The 21,487-nt window shown below is 33.9% G+C and overlaps 1 protein-coding gene across 1 annotated transcript in view; it reads left to right on the top strand.

Moving 5' to 3' along the window:
• The window catches only part of LOC145296755 (inactive serine/threonine-protein kinase TEX14-like), a 57,100-nt gene that overhangs the window by 19,991 nt on the left and 15,622 nt on the right, over positions 1-21,487 (top strand). The window contains exons 2-3 of the mRNA XM_080142797.1: positions 2,153-2,525; positions 17,123-17,446. Of these exons, the coding sequence (XP_079998923.1) occupies positions 2,153-2,525; positions 17,123-17,446 (697 nt within the window). The remainder of the gene's footprint in view (positions 1-2,152; positions 2,526-17,122; positions 17,447-21,487) is intronic.

Raw genomic sequence — 21,487 nt, 5'->3', positions numbered from 1 at the left:
AAGGATATTTCACCACCCTTTGTTATTGGAGGTATTCTGCCAAAAAAATTTTTTTTGCATGTAAATCTCCGGTTTACAGTCTTTGTTTATGCTTATGATTATATATATATATATATATATATATATATATATATATATATATATAAAGTTCAATTTACAATTTTTGAAAACATATGTTCTTTTCTTTTCTCATAGGAATATATGTTACAGATCTGTTTCGTTAGCAATCTTCAGCAAACAGTAAAAATATCTTATCACTGTGTTTTCAAAAATTGCGAATTAAACTTTAAAAAAATGTATATATATATGCTCTGAATATAATTGAGCATTAGACAAATGTATATCTGGCATTGTACCCTTTATATTATATTATTGTCTATTCTGCTATAATTGCTGGTCCTGGATATGACCTTAAACTATATCCACTGGTGAGGCCCCAGCTTGCGGGCTTTGGGGAGTTTGGAGCCACTCTTTAATTACCATTGTTCCCAGGTTCACTCTGACCCGGAGTGGTAGTACCTGTTAGGGTCCCAACTATAGGTTAAATAGAAACTGATTTGAAAACAACAAATATATTCTATTAAAAAAATTTTCTTCAAAATCTTTGGATTCGGCATTAAATAACCCGAAAAGGGTTGATATGCCGTAAAACTAAAACAACCAACCAACCAATCTGCTATAATTGGAAAAACATTATTCTTGGAATGTTTACAAGAAAATCATAAAAGCATATATAATATATATATATATATATATATATATATATATATATATATATATATATATATATATATATATAGTATTCGTATTCCTGTCTAATTGTTTGTTCATAATTTGATTAATATATTCAAAAGGCTGTTACTTTAATATTTCATTTATTTCTATATATAGTATGATTCTTGCAAAATATACAATTAAGACGCCACCTCATTTGCATATTACACCAAGGAAAATAAATAGCGGTATCTTAGTTAATGTTTCTAGCGAGAAAATTATTTTAAGTGTTCTATTTAAAATTGTTATTTAATAAACTTTAAATAACAATTTAATTGATAATATATTTAATTGAATTTATTTGGAATTATTTCCGACATCGACGTTCTTAAAGACGGAGAGTTATTTCCCCCCGGAAACTTCAAAACGTAAATAAAACAAAGTCTTCACCAAATAAAATAATTTGGTAATCTCAATAAGTTTCTAGCTTGAAAAAATAATTCCATGTAGACAGAAATTTTTTTTTTTTTAATATTCAAAAAAATAAAAACACTTACGAATAAATTGAAAAGATTTCATTTGTTTGTTTTTATTATTCTTGAAACGGCTATATAGAAACTTTGACCGCTTTGAATTCAAACTTTAGCCCCACTTTAAGAAACAAAAAAGGCCCCTCCCACTCAAAAAAAAGCAAATCGAAAAAGACACCACTCCCCCCAAAAAAGATACAAATCGAAAATTTCCTTTATTTACGAACAAAAAAGGCCAGTGAAAAACGTACCTTTACAAAAAAATAAAACAATAAATGCATATTACGCACGCGTTAATGTTTATAAAGTTATTTTTCAGCTTCATAAAGTTAAGTCATCTTAGAACAGTGGGCAAAATAGATTCCAAATTACCTTTTCCTTTCATTCGTGTTTTAGGTTCGAGCCTTCCTATTTGGCTATTTTTTTTCGATTGTTCGGGCACTCGCTGCTATTTTTATTGAAACAAAGGTTGTTTTGATTCATTTTTTTTTATTTATTTATTACAGGGGATTCTTTCCAACACACGGGCAACAAAAAGTGCTCAATATCAGAAGAATAGTTTCTTCTTTTTGTATCTCTTCTGCCAAAATATTTGGTAGAGAGGATATAACGTACTTCTTTTTTTGTGTGTGGCAATTACGTTTACATGTTTTTATCCGTTCTTTTATTTTTTAAATTGTGATGGAGGGTATCGATGTTGCCCATGATGAAAATGATTAATATCCTTAGGTGTGTTCAAACGGAACTTCATGTAAACCCTAGCAATGCCGGGTATCCATGCTAGTATATATATATATATATATATATATATATATATATATATATATATATATATATATATATATAATCTCACTTATAACTGGTCGTATTTTTGTACTTTTTTCTTTGTTTTTTTTTTCTTCTTCCAGGCTTCATGATGCTTATCACTACACGCCACGACAGATGACGGTGGCTTTGACAAAGGAAAAAAAACTGGACATCGCTTATTACATCGAGGTGATGCGGTTCCTGTCCACTTGCTACAACAGCTATGACACAGAAGTAATGGTCAGTCACCGGAAGTTCAAGGGCCTGAAGAATACTCGAAACATCCGAGCTCCGTCAACCCCGCTCCCCGAGATTAACTGCCTTGGATTCGGTGTTTTCTGTACAGAGAAAGACAGGACAAGTTTAATATCGTGTATACCCTTCATCAAGGAAACGGAACTTAGTATGGAATTTAACCGATATCCATTTATAAACGGACCCTTCACCGTAATGAGTACCATGACTCTAGACAAGGTAACAATTGAATAGTGACACATTGGAACCCTCACAATCTATAACGAAGACCAATGTGTGTGTGTGTGTGTGTGTGTGTGTGTGTGTGACGAAGAAATAATAAAATAACTCAGTGTGAGAACTAATTAAAGAGCGCCGACTGTTGCCTAGGCGTTAAAGTTTCAAACCTGGCTTTGACATAGTTGCTAAGTCTAGCCGCACTGATGAGCTGTGATACGGTGAAACAGTTCTGCATGTGGATGACTATAAATGCTCCATGTCTTGGGTTGAGCATATTGGGAAGTGATGAACAATCTGCCACTAGCGTAAAAAGCGATGCTCTTTGTGTACACAAATGGAGCTTAGGCGTTTGAACAATGTTTGAAGATTGTTAATTCACATGCTCACCTCAGCAGCAATCAAATAGCGTAATGGTTAGGAGTGCCGGCTGTAGGTTAGGCGGTCGAGTTTCAAACCTGGCTATAGGTAGTAGCTAAATCTAGCCGCACTGATGAGCTGTGACACATCGAAACAGTACTATATATATATATATATATATATATATATATATATATATATATATATATATTGGTACCTCGAGGTTCTTTTTTATTTTAGTCGAATAGCCTTTTGACTATTTTTAGTGTCTATTTTTTTTTCTCCCTGCATCAATCTTCCCACATTCTAATGACTCCACTTATCCTTTTAAAAACTGTAATATAAATATATATATATATATATATATATATATATATATATATATATATATATATATATATATATATATATGGATAGATAGATAAATAGGAGGCTGTCAGAGAATGCCGGGATGGTGAAGAGACATGACGTATGAACACAAACAAACGTTCTATTTAAATTATAAATCTTTTATTTATTTATTTTTTATTGCAATTTCACCCTAAACAAGGCACATTGCCACTTTGTTGTAGAGGGCTACTATCAGGGACATAAGCTACAGGGGTACTATGTGGGAAGTTGGGCAGCAAGATGTCAGTTCATGTTACACTTGAACTTCTGCATGTCAGTACAGTTGGGAAAGCGGAAAGGGAATTCCAAAGTCCAGCGTTTCTGGGGAAGAAACTACTGGAATAGAAGGCTCTCTTACATCTAGGGATCTCAACTGTGAAGGGGTGGGATTTTGCTGCTTGTTGGAGGTACTTACGTCGAGGGGGCATAATTGCTTACAGTTCGTCAAAGCATTCATCATTGAAATACTTGTAGAATAGGCAGAGGGATTCAACATTTCGTCGATGGGACAGAGGCTGAAGCTTAGATGACAGTTCAGGACCTATTAGGTTGGCGACTCTCTTTTGAACCTTGTCTAGCAGTGAGAGACTAGTAGCAGATGCTCCAGCCCAAATATGATAACAATACTCCATACATGGGCAAATGGTGGCCTTATAGGGGTACAGGATACTTTCCAGCGTTAGTAGCTTTCTAGCACGGTAGAGAGAACTTACCTTTTTCGCAGCTTTTCTAGAAATGCACTCAATGTAATTTTTCCAACTCATGTTTCCTGTGAACGTTAGGCCGAGGAGTTTAAAAGATGTGCTTTCAGATAAAGATTCTTTGGCCATTGCTATTGAGGGTAGAGAAGGTTTCTTGTAGTTATTGAAGGAAACAAGTTTAGTCTAAGCAGCATTGAATGCGACCATCCATTTTTGTCTCCATTCCACTACAGATCGGAGGTCATCCTCTAGTTTTTGCCATTTCTCTAGATACGTGTTCATTTGTTTTCCTGTCATGTCGGTTATAGAGAGTGGTGTCATCAGCATATATATATACCCATCTCACAATTTTGTCAGGGAGGTAATTTATGAATATCAGGAACAATAGAGGTCCAAGGATAGAACCCTGGGGCACCCCCGCATTTATATCATATTGTTTAGATGTACGACCGTCGAGGACTACCTGGATTTTTCTCTTATCTAAGAAGGATTTAATTATGTTAAGTATTCTACCAGTGATACCGTATGATCTGATTTTACTGAGGAGACCCTCATGCCATACCCTGTCAAAAGCCTTAGATATATCTAGAGCTACCACTCTACCCTCCCCCTGCTTTGTTAAGTGAATGGTATATATGCTCAGAGATTAGTTAAGATGTCTGCTGTGGAACGGGCTTGCCTAAATCCATATTGTTGGTCGGTCAGAAATTTAGCATCTGTGAGGTGATGGACTAGAGCTTGGTTAATTATGGACTCAAATATTTTGGTGAAAAGTGGGAGGAGGCTAATGGGGCGGTAATTTACTAGGTCAGTTCTTTCACCAGAATTCTAGAAAACTGGACCACAGAAGCAGTTTTCCAGCAGGCAGGAAAACAAGATTCATTAAGGCATTTGTTGTAAAGTTTGGAGAGAACCGGCGCTACTTCGGCAGAGCACTTTTTTAATAGCACAGCCGGGATGAGATCAGGTCCACATGCTTTTGAAGTGTCAAGATTTTTTATGATGGCATGCACCTGAGAAGGGGTAATTTCCAGATCATCTAGTGTGGCATCTGTCCGCAAAGGAAAGTCAGGGAGGGGGTGGTTTGCAGGGTCCAGTGTGGAGTTGGAGGCGAACCGACTGGCAAGCATGTTAGCCTTCTCAGTTGCTGAGCAAACAACCTCATAATTGTTGGATAGTGGGGGAATTGTTGAGTGCTCATTATTTACTACACTGTTGTAGATTTTCCAGAAGTCACGGGTTCCTAATTTCTGTGCTTCGATGCGTTTTTTGGTGGTTTCAGTAAATTGTCTCTTAGCTGTCGCTATTTCTTTCTTACATTTTCTGGCTTCTTTATACTCTGTTTGAACTGGACTTATGTCAGTTAAATCTGTAGTATGCATGCTGCCTTTGCGCGATGGCAGCTGCATAAGTAGAAGTAAACCATTGGGGAGAGTGGGGATTGCTATAAAACTTCCGCGTGGGAACATGTGCTTCAATTGCTGTTTCGAACCACTCAGTGGTCTCATGTACGCACTGTTCAGCAGGAAGTGAGAAGATATTTCGCCATGGGGCGTCTCTGATGAGATCCCTGATGGCTTCCCAGTCAGCCTTTTTATAATATCTCGTTGTTTTGAGTAAGGGCTCTTCCGTTTTGGCTCTAGAGTTTAGTGCGATTTCAACAATTATCACTACATGATCAGCATTTCCAAGTGGGCTGTGGGCATTCGTAACACAATCATCGGGGATTGGAGGTGGTGAGTCCAAGTGCTTCCACTGCATTGATTGGGCTTTGGTCTCTGGATCATAGTGATGGACCCAGGTTTCATCCTGTGTAATCAGTCTTTTGAAAAACTTTGACTCATCTTCTTGACACATCTCCAAATTCATCCTCGAGCACTCAACGCGTTCTCGCTTCTGGAATGGTGTGAGCAACCTGAGAATCCATCTGGCAGACACCTTATGCATATGCAAATGGTCATGAATGATAGTTTCAAGAGACCCTGTACTAATCTTGACATCTTGGGCTATTTGGTGAATAGTAATACGCTGATCTTCCAAAATGGCAGCCTCAACTTGACGGACAGATGCCTCATCAATGGCAGAAGGGGGGGGGCGACCAGGTCTGGGAGCTGTTTCCACAGACTTCTGGCCATGTTTGAATTCACGATGCCAGCGTTTTACAAGGTCATATGATGGGTCATTATCACCATAAGTTTCTTTCACTTCATCAAAAGTCTCCTGTAGTGTGCATCCTTTCAAATACAAAAACCGGATCACTACTCGACATTCAACAGACTCCATTTCACACCCGACTCAGTTCAAACACCTGCAAAGCAGAAACCACAATTAGTTCAGTGCTGTAATTTGCCACATAACCCGTAGAGATATAAATCATTGCACATGCAAAATTTCAGCTAGATCAGACAACTGGAAGTGGGTCAGGGGCATTACTTATTGCACATCCCTCTAACATTTTTGTAGCATGAGTTCGCTCTGCCATTTACAAACACTACAGATACCCATTGAAGTAATACTTTAATAACGTAACAGATGCCGATATTAGCCCGTTTAGTCATCCTTAGCTTTACACTGGCTTTAATAATATTCATAGAAATTCATTTTAATAGCAAAAAACTATCTTATGCAACCCATTAATTCTTTTGGTAACAGATACTTACAGAAATGTGACGTTAATTTTCATTGGATAATAAACAAATATGAATATCCAATGTAATCGCTCGGTTTTTTTGTTTTTTTTTAATTAGTTATCGCTATTATATAAAAAGAAGATTTATGTGTGTGTGTGTGTGTGAGTTCGTTCCCCATGGACTCGAAAACGGCTGAGCCGATTTTTATGAAATTTCACACGAAGGTACTTTACGTGTGTAGCAGTGTTCTTAGATCGTTTTTTTTTTTTTTTTTATCGGAATGTCTTCAATAAGTATCGATAATCGAAATAATCCGATGAAAGAAGGAACAGGCGATTTTGACTAAAGTTAACACTTTTATATAGCCTAATATCACAAGTGCATTTGAGAAGTTTTATTTCCACACAAGCCAAAAGGCTCAACATATAAAATCAACAGTAGGTTCTTTGATATGACAGGGGCGCGTTCGAAATGAATGTTTCTGTTTAAAGCACAACTGCACCATGATACTTGATATTTTCATTTTAACCTTATATTCAAGCCATTATAACCGCACAGTTAGTAAAGTCAGGCATATAAAATCAACAGTAGGTTCTTTGATATATCAGGGGCGCGTTCGAAATGAATGCTTCTGTTTAGATCACAATTGAAGCATGATACTTGACTTTAGCATTTTAAACTTTAATTCAAGCCATTATATATAAAAACAATTTTATAAAATCAGCAATAGATTCTCTACAGTGCAATGCAGACTACTAATTCACTGCGAGGAGGCATGCGAAGTTTCTTTCTGGTTCACTGCGATGTGTCCCAAACTAGAGCAGACAATCAATCGATTTAATTGAAAAATGGACGATTTCACTGATGTCGATGGCAATAAAAATATGGGCGCGTGAAACATTCGTTGATCATCATTCAATCGTCGGGTCTCTCTGCTAGTTGTAAATAACATAATAATGTCCTTACTTTTCTGGGATTACATTTTTCGGTTGTTTTCTGATGATTTTGGATACAAGAGAAACAGTGTGAGGCATAAATATATAGAGAGAAAAGCGCACATATGTTTTCATACGATGAATTCTCTTCGCTCTTTAATTATAGTACAATTGTTCGCTATACACAAACACAGATGTGAGTTAACAATGCTTCTTTCGCTAATGTTCAGTGTAAATGGAGACGCTCTGATATTATTTTAACTTTTTGGTTAAACTGCAAAAGTATTTATCTAAGCTAGCACGAACGCCCGGTAAAGCCCGGTTGTAAAGTACGTTTAAATATGATATTTTAATTCTTGCAGATTTCGTATATATTATTATAGATAGTTCTATCGATTTTTATATGTTATGAAGTTGCGATTTCAAAAATAAACAAAAATATATCCATATTACTTGGGTGTATTAGCTTGAATCGAAATAAAAAAAACTTATGAATATATATATATATATATATATATATATATATATATATATATATATATATATATATATATACAATTTGAGTTCCTTCAGCCATAACCGAAACCAAAACTTTTGAAGAATTCTTGATAACATTATTTGTAAAAAAAAAAAAAAACATAAATGAGTTAAGTGTCATCAGCTATAGTCGCAACCGAAACCAAAACTTATAAAGAATTAAAACCTCTCTCTCTCTCTCTCTCTCTCTCTCTCTCTCTCTCTCTCTCTTTCTCTCTCTCACACACACTCTCTCTCACTCTCAATAAACAAATGAAGAAAAATAACAAATAACTGCTCAATAACCGCCGGCCGAGAAATTTGTTATCGTTTTTTATTACGGAATAACTTAAAATCAATTATTTCTTAACAACTTAAAACCCTAAATTTTATAGAATTAAAAACAAATATAGTGTTCGTTAAAACAATGTTGTAATAAAAATAATTTATTTAGAAAAATGAACCGTCATTATATATATATATATATATATATATATATATATATATATATATATATGAGAGAGAGAGAGAGAGAGTTAATGTTTTTATAAAAATATGTTATGTACAAAACAGGTTTTGTTTCGCTAATAATGTGTCGCTTTTTTGGTTTGTAATATCAAGGAGTTTTATGAAAGTTGAGGTTTCATAACGTTGTAGTAGGAGTAATAATATATTAACGAAAACATCAGCCGCTCTCTCTCTCTCTCTCTCTCTCTCTCTCTCTCTCTCTCTCTCTATAAACAATGAAAAAAAATAAAACAATTGCTCAATTTTTTGTCTCTGCCGGCAGAGAGATTTGTTATCGATTTTATTACGGAATAACTTAAAATCAATTATTTCTTAACAACTTTTGAAAGATATGAACCCAAAATTTTATAGAATTAAAAACAAATATTGCTATAAGAACACGCTAATCAAATAGAACCTAGAGCGTTCGTAAATGTGTATTCTGTAATTAAATGTCTATTCCAGAATTAAATTTCAACCAAGCAAATTTGCCAGAAAGTGTGACACACAAAATAACACACACGCTATCGTATTAATATATAGATTATTATTATTATCATGGGTTCACAGGAGCTTTCACACAGGTTATCAAAGATCTCATTAAATACAGCGTGGGGTGTTCTCTGGAAGCTGAGTGACAACAAGTCTCCCCAGATTTTCTCATACTCTCCACCTGTTTCGATACCATTTGCAAATAAATTTGCATTATCGCAACAGCTGTTTGCCATTGATTTACTAGAATTTGAGTGGTAATAAGCCTCCCCTAGGTCCCAGTTTTCTTTTCACCTATACAGTGGAGGTTTAGTCAGTGCTCACTCCTCGGTCTTTCCTTCTTCCTTAACTACTTGGCTATTTGGTTTCAGTCTTTGGGGGGGCGGGAGGCAGTGGTGTGTTAATGGGGGATGGGGGGGTAGAGAACTTATAGATATGCAGCTTCAATATTTTTGGTTCCATGTAACGCTTCATGTTTTGTCTCTGTAGCAGTTTGTCTGGTCTACGCGTGTGGTTTGTGTGCGTTAGTCTTCACATTCACCATTATTATTATTATTATTATTATTATTATTTTATTATTATTATTATTATTATGTTCGTGTTAAATTCACAGTGTTGTTATGTTTTACACCGTTTTATTTTTACTGAAGCTAGTGAGCATAGTCAAAGAGTCAATTAGATTAAAAGCACCTGGCACAGGATGTTCACTGTGCCAAACAGAACTGACTTCTGGAGTACGGTGATAGTGTACTTGATTCTCGGGGTGTTCAACTGTTTCGCTATTATTGTTGGCTCAGAAGAAGCTTTCACACAGGTCATCAAAGATCTCTCTTTAAAAACAGCCTGTGGTGTTCCATGGAGGCTGAATGACAACAAGTCGCCCCAAGTTTCCAGTACTCTCCACCTCTTTCGATAATATTTACAGATGACTTTGCATTATCGCAACAGTCACTTACCATGGTTGCCTCATTAGCAGCGGTCATTGGTCTTCATTGGAATTTGAGTGGCAATAAACCTTCCCAGAGTCCTAGTTCTCTTCACACGTGTCCAGCGGCAGTCTGGTCAGTGCTCACTGCACATTTTTTCCTTCCTCCTTGACTCTACTCTAATATTCGGTTTCACTCTTGAAAGCAACCATTGAAAGAAGATGTGTCAATATACCAATTAAACTTATTAGGAACGTTTTCGATCCAATCTGTGAGCGTTGTCAGCTGTTCATGGACCACAATGACCAATAATTTGAACACTTTCGATAATTAGCTGGTTTCTATATTTGTTCACAGTATTTTGATGTATGGAACTTTTTTTCTGATAATAAATGTTGGGTTTGTAGCCATTTAAAGAGTGTATACATTTTATTGGGATACCCTGTATTATCCATGTTTGCAGGATCCTGTCATACGCCTTTTTGTAGTCGATCCATGCCATGGCTAAATTCTTTCTCCTTCTTTTTACCTCCGTTAGGATCTTTTGATCTATGTATAGCAGATCATGTATTTCTCTCTTTCCTTCCTGGCATCCTTTCTGTTGCTTGGGGAGAAGGCCACGATTATTATTATTATTATTATTATTATTATTATTATTATTATTTCTACATATGTCAATACATTTTTAAGCTATTTCCCCCACCCATGACGTAATTTTCTCTCAAACAAAAGAAGAAAAATAGATACAACAGATGGTTGATTTATATGTTGCTACATACAATAAAAATTTTAGACTATTATTATTATTATTTATTATTTATTGTAGACTTTTCAGTACCCTGGGACAGGAATGTGAGGGAGAATGAGATGTGGAGCAATTATGCTCCATTGGTCTTGGAGATAAGGCGTATACACGGGTTAAAACACAAATAATCCCGGTCATAGTTGGTACACTACGAGTAGTATCAAACCGTCTGGAAGGACAATTGAAAAAGCTACAAATCCCCGATGTTTTAGGCAGCCTTCAGACTTCTGCTGTTGTAGGTACCACTAACATTATTAGAAAAACCCTTGATCTTTGAAGCGCCTGGTTTGAAGCCGGGATTGAGGGAAATCCTCTGGAAATGAATCCCATCCCTTTCTAGAGAGACGTTTATAAACGAAATCAGAATTTATATTGTCACATTTTGTGTCTAGCTGTTGTTGTTGTCAATTCTTTGCTGTTAGGCGGATCATAACAAACGACCATAAGCTATCAGTTTCTTTTCTCGGTCTTTTAGCAGTTTCCGCAAAATGGTGGCTCCCAACAAGTCAGTCTTCTGAAGTACTCCAACATGGCGATGGATCCCAATTTTCTCCAATTCACTTGTCAAACCCTTTTGTCACACTCCCCAGATCTCCCATCGCAATAAGTACAACTTCTACCTTCTTCAACTTCCACCATCTTTTTAATCTCCCTTTTCAAATCTTGGCACTTTTTGACTTCCTTTTCTTTTTCCTCCACATTCACATCAGCTATCACATTGCTATACCGATGATTATTGCCTTGTGTTCATTTTTTTCCAGCAAGACTAAATCTGGTCTCTTGCTTCAATCACATTGTATATCCATATCCACAATAATTTCACATTATCACTTTCCACCACCCCATTCAGGAACATACTGTACCATTTTTAACTGCATTCCAACCCTCTTTTCTCGCATATATCCCAATGGACTTTTCTCGCAATATTGTCACGCCGCCTCTTGTACTCCTTTTGAGCTAACTTCTCACAACTACTGACGAGGTGTTGTACATTCTCATCTTTCTGTCTAGGCGGTCGACTTGGGGGACATTCAGCCGTTTCATCTGTGTGATACTTCACATAATTTGTCCTGAGCGTTTACTCCTATGCGGCATATATTAGGGCTTCTTCTTCTTCTTCTTCTTCTTCTTCTTCTTTATTCTTATTCTTCTTATTATTGTTATTACTAGCGGGGGGGGGGGTAAAATAGGCTAAAAATATGATATTTTAATTGTCCAGATTTCGTATATATTATTATAGTCGAGATTTCAAAAGTAAAAAAAAAGAAAAGTATTTAGGTGCCATCAGCTAAAATCGAAACCGAAACTGCAGCATTAAAAGTGGTGACGTAACCACTCTACCAATGTGGCACGCATATAAACAGTTTAAAAATTAAAAAATAAAATTAGATGAATGTGCAAAATGACAAACGCTTTTTGCAATTTTTACCCATTTTTGGGCCCTTTAAAAGCAATTTTAACCGGTTAAAGACCCATAAAAGACCAGCCCGTAAAAAATCCAACCATTTGATGCCACTAGTGCCACTCTGCAACTTTTAGTTTCGGAGGAGATAGAGTTTGAAAATATGAAGACAAGCCGACAGACAAACAGACCGACAGACAGACAGACATATAGCCATTTATATATTAGATTTCTACATTTTCAAGCTATTTCTCTCCCACACATAATGTATTTTCCTCTCTAGCAAAAGAAGGAAAAACAAGTGAAGCATGCATGGTCCACCATGAGTGCACAGTGAACGAGGAATAAAAAAATAACTAAGTTCAGAATCCCCCCCCCACACACACACACATATTCAGCCCTAAAAGTCCCCAGGGGATGTCAAATCCTAGTGAAAATGAACAAACTGCAGTTTTAGGCCTTAACATATGTTAAATTTGAGTTCAACACCATGCAAAACAAGAAATGACTAAGTCCATCATTTGCCCCCCCCCCCCATTTAGCCCAAAAAGTCCCCAAGGCCTTAACATATTCAAATTTGAGTTCAGCGCCATGCAAACTGCTAATTAGACATAGAATATTTTGGGCAAATATGGTAAAATAGTCCCAAAAGTGGGGTGTTTTTATTAGCCCTAAAAGAGCCCCTGGGTCACACCCAATGGTTATCGCGAAGTATAGACAAACAAAATTATATAGAAATCAGTTAGTTACAACTTTTCAGAAAATTTTAGAAAAATCCAAAGCATCAATTTTTTAGTGTTTAGTGTTAATTTTAGCCATTTTAACCCGAAAGGCATCCCTAGGCGGGGGGGGGGGGCATCTGGAGTTTTCCAGGAAAATCCGTTCTGTTACTTTTTTGCTCATATCATGTTTAATGTTTGTGAAAATTTTCAAAAAATTCCAAGGCGTAGCTATTGAAAAAAATGCGGACAGACGAACGGACAAGGGTGAATTTACAGGTCCACCCCCTTTTGTCGGGGGACCAAAACTAATTACAACAGATGTTTGATTTATATGTTAAAAATAATTGAAGTTTCTAAACTTGACGCGTTAATCTTAGATTTCCGTGTGAAGAGGTTTTTAATTTGAACCTCAGTCGGTACGTATTTATTTTTGCTCTGATTTTGTTCATAGTTAAAATTACACTATTAAATAATTTCTTAAATTTAAATTTTGCTTTCCGTTTTCTACGTAATTTGCGGAAATTTGAACCTAAGAGACGCCCGGGAATTCTTGCAATGTCTAAAATGAAATACAATCTTTAAAAGATTTTTTGTAGATTTAAAATTTATAAGAATTTAATTCATATTTTCTTAACAAAGATATAATTTTTCATTTAACACGACACTACACAACCATATATTAGCTTGTCAAGAAAGTTCTTGCGATTTTTAACTTTTAAATTCAGATGAACAAATCTTGACGCAAAAAAAATTATTGATCGAAATAAGCACTATCAGAATCAACACACTTTTGCCAACGCAAAACACGTGTATTTATGCCAGTAACATAAAAATCTTGCAGTCTAGAAGCAATGAAGTCGATGAAGACGTTTTTAATATCGCTTAGGTTTTTGAGGCATTTCTCATGCAGAAAGTTGTCGAGACGCTTGAAAAAATGTTAGTCTGTAGGTGAGAGGTCTGGGGGATATGGCGGATGAGGCAGAGTTTCAAAGCCCAATTCGTTCAACTTCTGCAGGGTCGGTTTAGCAATGCTGCGGTCGGGCATTGTCGTGGAAATGAATCAGAGACGTCGATAACAACAACAAGCATTAGCCAACAGAAAAGATCTAATTAGGTATTTTCTGTTGACTAATGCTGGATGTTGTTATCGAAGTTTCTAATGTATTTCATCCATTTATTGACAGTACTTACTACTTCGCCGCCATAATGGTTTCGCCTGCACTCAAAAAACTAATGTATGAGACAGTCGCCCACTAATAAACAGTCAGCATGACCTTCTTTTGGTGCAACTTTGGCTTCTAGAAGTGTCGTGGAGCTTCGTCGGCGTCTAACCATTGAACTGATTGTCGCCGGTTGTCGTAAAGAACCCACTTTTTATCGCAAGTCACAACCAGGTCGAGAAACGGGTTGTTTTTGTTGCGTAAAAGAAGGGAAGATGTGCACCCATTTATCAAGTTTTTTTTGGGGGGGGGGAGGGGTTGTCTTTCCAATCTCTATCAAGTAGTTGGAAAACGTTGTATACGTTACGTCTAATTCAGAAGCAAGTTCTCGAACAGTTGTGCGTGGACTGGCTTCGACTAAGACTCTTAATTGATCGTAGTCAACATCCGATCGCTGACCACTACGCTAGACTCTCATTCCCGCCGACCACTACGCTAAGACTCTCATTCCCGCCATGAAATTAAAAAAAAAAAAAAAAAAAAACATTGTGCTGTGTATTCAGTAGTGGTTCCTGGACTAAACGCTTCGTTGATAGCGCGAGCTATTTCAGCAGCTTTTCGGCCTAGTTTGAATTGAAATAAGAAAATTGTGCGAATCTACTTTTTCTATCTTGTATTCAACGTTCTGAAAAGAAGACATAATTGTTTTAAAACGATTGCAATTTAAATGATTAGATAGGGCGAAGAACGCTCTTTAAAATATATATAAGGAAAGGTATTATGACGAAAACTTATTTGAAAATACATCATTTGAAATCAAAATTAAAAATTCTGCAAGAATTTCATTCTCAACCTATTATTAATCTCTTAATACTGCCGGCGTTTGCTTTAAACTGACTTTAGTGATGTTGTTTACACAAATCATTTTTATAAAGAAAGACTCTAATGAAATGATGCCTCCTAAGAGTAAAAAAAAAAAAAACAGTTTCAAACATAATTTTTCGAAAACGTCTGCTAAACTTAAAAATAATATTTTGTTGTGAAATAATACCGCAAATACAAATACTCTTGGTAAACGCTGGATCGGGACAGCTAGTTTAGTATTTATTTTAACTAGAACAATCTATCTCCGTTTATTAAATAAAATGTTTAATTCGAAATTCCGCATAGGTTTTCGAATTCGACATGGAGATTCAGAAGATCAAAAGGGTGCATTTGAGGAAGGTCGGCGGTTATATCGACCAAAATAGTGTTCAAATAAAAACAAAGCCCGAATAATTCAAATAATCCAAATTCTCAGCTCAAAATTATCGAAACTAACATTTTTGGTTCACTTTTTATTTTTATTTTTTGTTCTTTGTTTTTATTTGTTTTTGTTTTTATTTGTTTTTGTTTTTATTTGTTTTTATTTGTTATTTTTATTTGTTTTTGTTGTTGATTTGTTGCTTTTTATTTGTTTTTGATTTTTATTTTTGCTTTTATTTATTTTTGTTGTTTTTATTTTTGTTATTTTTTGTTTTGTTTTTCATTTATTTTATTTTTGTTGTTTTTGGTTTTATTTATTTTTGCTTTTTGTTTGTTTTATTTTGGTTGTTTTGCTTTTATTTGTTTTTGTTTTTCTTTTAGTTTATTTGTTTTTGTTTTTTTTTGTTTTATTTTTTATTTGTTTTTATTGTATTATCTTTGTCTTTTATAATTAAAAAAAAATATATTTTTGTTTTGTTTTTTAATGTTGAATCTATAAGACTCTGTGCCTTGAGTCACTATTTTGTAAGATTGAGAGTCGGTGTTCACCAATTCATAATCGGAATCTACCAAGTTTGGGGACCGAGATTGCAGGTGCAGGAATTTCTAGAAGTCGAAAGTAGTGGAGTGTCCGTGGGACCGTTAAAGATAAATCTAACGAGATCTCCGATTTACTGTATTTATTTGCTTCCCCACGAAAGCAAATTAGACACAAGGTCGTTTTTTAATGTGGGGTTAAACCAGCTCCCCTAAAACAAGGGTAAAAAGGGGGAACTCTGGCAGTATCCAAAAAAATAGTAATTGTCTCAGTATGAAGGGTTTCCTCTACATTGACCAAGGACCATTTAACTTATGTGCAGCATCTGCAGAACAGATACTACACTTTGATCCCGGCCCGAAGGCCAAGAACCACAGTGTGTTTATTTGCTCCCCCACCGAGCAAATTAGGCACAAGGCCGATTTTTAAAGTGAGGAGTGAAGGGGAAATGTGGACCAACTCCCCGGAGAGTAGGGGAGCTGGATAGTGACAATTGGTATGAAGGGTTGCCCTTTCATTAACCAAGGTCTTATATGTGGGGTTACCCCCACATATGGTCTTTGCTTGCAGTATCTGCCGGAACAGATTTTACACTTTGATCCCGGCCCGAAATCCAAGAACAACAGAAAAAAGGCAACCCTCTTTTCTCCGATTTACAGAAGGCTTCCACCAAATCACATCCTCACATACATAGAAAATAAAAAATTGAATAACTTCAGAAAAACTACAACACTTAACAAAGAACCCGAGACCGCTGCATTGAAATGAAACAACATTTATTTATGTATTTAAGTAACATTAATTCAAATCGTTCCAACGTTAGTTTTTTTTTTTTTTGTTTTGTTTTGTTTTTGCAACGAATGTTCATTGGGCAGGCTTAGCTAGTTAGTCTCGTGAAAAAGGCATGAAGTTAAAGATAACTGATTTTTATTAGCAGAGGGACACACGTGGTTATTTTTTGAGGGGAAAAGAAAATCATTAAACCATGTAAGCGCCATGAAAATAGTAGTTCGAAATAACATTATCAAAAATTACATTTAAATTCCCGTTCGCTAAGGTGATTTCCCATGATGAGTGTTGAAGAGAAAAACTGGTTTGATTTTGTCTGTAGCGCGCGTTAAGTCCATACAAGGGATTTTAACGTCTGCCTTTTGCTATGAAAATGTCTCTGCCGAAGATTTGTTCCGGCCGTATGTAGCGGTCGCTACAAGTCCATTTTAATGCAAGGGGTACATTGAAATGTATGTTTTTCTTTTTAATTTTTCATGCAGAGCGCAGTGACAGTCCGAAGACTGCGACACATTCACAACCCAACCGGCGCTGACCTCCTCATCAACGAATGCTGCAACATGCGTCGCCTGCGTCATCCAGGTCTCTTGTACCTGATGGCGGTCTTCAACACCACCCGGCTTGACAGCATCGGCCTCGTTTATGAACACATTGCTGTTAGTTCTCTGTTTCTGTCACTGCACGTGAAGAAAAAAATCTACGCGCCCAAAAGGATTGCTTGCATCCTGTGCCAAGTCTGCGAGGCTCTTATGTACATCCACAAGCAGAATCTCGTCCACAACTATATCTCATCCCACGCTATCCAGGTATGAATTGTTACCCACTTAGGGTTGGAAAAATGTTGAATATATGAAGTGCCTTCAATAAGTTTCACACAAGGGGTAGGGTTAGAAGTTATTTGAGTGGTCCAATAAATGTATTGCAGCCAGAGGAGATTGCTTCAAATGGGACTAGAGTTTCATGTGTATACTATTAATACAAATGCCTATACAAAAACGTCTGGAAACTTTTTGAAGGCACCTCGCATGTAGAAATAAGAAGTGTTAAATATTCGAAGTAAGTCTGGTTTGGCAGGCATTTCTCTTATCTGATCTAGATTTCTTCATTTCGCCTAATAACTCCACTTTTAACAGTTTACTAGCAGCAGGTTCACTCTTACTGTTTTTCCGCATGTACGCTTGTTTCTAACTGCAATTGTTTTCACTCTCACTGTTGCTGTACTCCGTCTTTAAGCAGGTCATTCTCCTCACATGCAAATTGTGAATAAACATATGATCCTCCTTCTGATCATACGCCTTAAAACACTTGCAAATGCAGGCGCTTTGAACTGGGTATGTGCCAGCATTTATCATCGCAGTAAGATTTTTTTGTGCATATATTGGCTGTTATACGCTATAGCAGGGACGGTTTCGGACAGGTGGTCAACAAATGCAAGTCCCACAAGATGTGAGTGTAGCTGGCGCATTGCACCAGGGCCCTAATAAGAGTCTTGGGAGCCCATGAATATCAAAGTTCAAAATTGAAATGGGCAATTGTGCATGAATTTTTTTATTGATGCTTTGAAGCTAAAAGGAAATTCCAAGTGTCGCAATAATGAATGTCATACATTATTAGATACAAGGCACAGTAGTTGTATAAAACAAGATGTCTGCCATTCCATCAGTTGATGAAAAAATTGTGGAACGATTTCTGAAATTTGTAGACTGTAGTGACAAAACAGGATCTAAAATTGCTCAAATAATTTGTGAAATATTAGAAATCCATGCTATTTCACTTGTTGATTGTAAGGCACAAGGTCATGACAATGCAGCAAGAATGTCAGGTTAATAACATTATGTACAAGCAAAAATAAAAGCACAGTTTCCATACTGTTATATTCTCTCCTTGTGGTTGCCACACACTTAATTCCTGTTTTAATGATGCTGCTGAATGTATTCCAGAAGCAGTCACTAACTTCGGAACTAGACAAACAATATATGCCTTATTCAACTGCAGCCCCAACAAGATGATGTAATTGAATTATTTAGATATAACCAGTGCTGTAAAGGGTGGCCCAAAAAAGGTCTTGCATCGGCACATCTTTTTCCTCTCAAAGATTGTAAACTGATGGCTAAAAATCCAGATTGTGAGACACAAAGTCAACGACACAAATGCGCAGACATAACGTCATAAATATGAGCAGAGAATTTTTTTGTAAATAGATTCGCTCTACAGTAAGGACGTCAACATTTGCATCATCATTTGAATCATCATTTGAATCATGATTTGAATCATGATTTGCTTCATCATTTGAATCATAATTTGCATCTTTATTTGTATCATCATTTGCTTCATCATTTGCATCACGATTTGAAACATCGTTAGAACCATCATTAGTATTATCATTCATAATTTTACAACATCAGTTTAATCATCATTTGAATTATTTGAATCATTATTTGAATCATCATTAGAAACATTTGAATCATTATTTGAATTATGATTTGAATCATCATTTAAATTATTATTTGAATTATTATTTGAATCATCACTTAATTCATTATTTGAATCATTAATTGAATTATTATTTAAATCATTATTGGTATCATTATTTTAATTATTATTGGAATCATCATTTTAATTATTATTTGAATTATTATTTGAATTATAATTTGAATCATTATTTGAATTATGTATTGAATCATTATTAAAATTTTTATTTGAATTATTATTTCAATCACCATTTGAATTATTTATTGAATCTTTATTTGGTGCTAATACACTTACTGATCCGCGCTATTTTTTTAATCGTATTTCCAAGTTTAATTCAAGTTTTATGATACGTTTTTTTATTCAATTGTAAGGTTAAAGTACAGAATAGGTACAACCCGCCCCTCCCCATGTTAAGAATAGCTTTTTAAATAACGTTGTTATTTCAGCATGGATCAAATGTTGCACTAGTACCCTTTATTTTAATCATCATTTGAATTATTATTTTAATCATCATTTGGATTATCTTCGAATTATTATTTGAATTATTATTTGAATCATCATTTAAATCATTATTGTAATCATCATTTGAATTATCTTTGAATGATTATTTCAATCATTATTTCAATCATTATTTGAATCATCATTTGAATCTTTATTTGAATTATTATTTGAATCATCATTTGAATCATTATTCGGACCATTATTTGAATCATTCAAATCGTTATTTAAATCATTATTTGAATCAACATTTGAATAATTATTTGAATCATTATTTGAATTATTATTTAAATCATTATTTGATTTATTATTTGAATCATTATTTAAATCATTACTTGAATCATCATTTGAATTATTGTTTCAATCATTTTTTTAATGTTTATTTGAATCATTATTTTTATTATTAATTGAATCATCATTTTAATCATTATTGTAATTATTATTTGAATCATATGTTGAATCATTATTTGAATTATTATGTTAATCATTATTTGAATCAATATTTGAATAATTATTTGAATTATTAGTTGAAAATTTTTAATCATTATTTTAATCATCATTTGAATCATCACTTGAATATTCAATTTTATTATTTTTTTAATCATCACTTGAATTATCATTTCCATCATCATTTGAATTATTATTTTAATCATCATTTGAATCATCATTTGAATCGTCATTTTTATTTGAATCATTATTTGAATTATTATTTACAATCATCATTTGAATTATTATTTCAATAATCATTTGAATTATTATTTTAATCTTTAATTTAATCCTTATTTGAATTATTATTTGAATTATCATTTGAATTATTATTTGAATTATCATTTGAATCATTTGAATTATTATTTGAATTATCATTTGAATCATTATTTGAATTATTTGAATTATTATTTAAATCATTATCTGAATCAACATTTGAATAATAATTTGAATCATTATTTGAATTATTATTTCAACATTACTTAAATTATTATTTAAATCATCACTTGAATCATCATTTGAATTATTGTTTCAGTCATCTTTTGAATTTTTATTTGAATCATTATTTGTATTATTATTTGTATTATTTGAATCATCATTTGAATAATTATTGTAATTATTATTTGAATCATATGTTGAATCATTATTTGAATTGGTATTTGAATCATTATTCGAATCACCATTTGAATCATTGTTTGAATCAACATTTGAATAATCATTTATAAATTTTTAAATCATTATTTTAATCATTATTTGAATTATTTTTAGAATTATAATTTTAATTATTATTTTGAATCATCATTTTAATCATTATTTAGATCAGTATTATTTTATGAATCATTATTTGAATTATTATTATAATTATCATTTTAATACTCACTTGAATTATTATTTTAATCATCATTTGAATTATTATTTGAATTATTATTTGAATCATCATTATTATTTGAATCATCATTATTATTTGAATTATTATTTGAATCATCATTTGAATTATTATTTGAATCATCATTATTATTTGAATCATTATTTGAAATATTATTTGAATCATCATTAAATTATTATTTTAATCATCATTTGAATTATTATTTCAATCATCATTTGAATTATTATTTCAATCATCATTTGAATTATTATTTCAATCATCATTTAAATTATTATTTCAATCACCATTTGAATTATTATTTCAATTATTATTTGAATCATTATTTGAATCATTATTTGAATAATCATTTGAATAATTATTTGAATCATTATTTGAATCATCATTTGAACCATTATTTGAATCATTTTTGGAATCACCATTTGATTTTTTTAATCGTTTTTTTAATTGAATTATTATTTGAATCATTATTTGCATCATAATTGTAATTTTTCTTTGAATCATTATT

Source organism: Euprymna scolopes, chromosome 2 (genome assembly GCF_053919585.1).
Source record: "Euprymna scolopes isolate OS-2025 chromosome 2, ASM5391958v1, whole genome shotgun sequence".
Taxonomy (NCBI): domain Eukaryota; kingdom Metazoa; phylum Mollusca; class Cephalopoda; order Sepiida; family Sepiolidae; genus Euprymna; species Euprymna scolopes.
The sequence above is the reverse complement of the archived record's forward strand: the minus strand, read 5'-3'. Positions and strand labels throughout refer to the sequence as shown.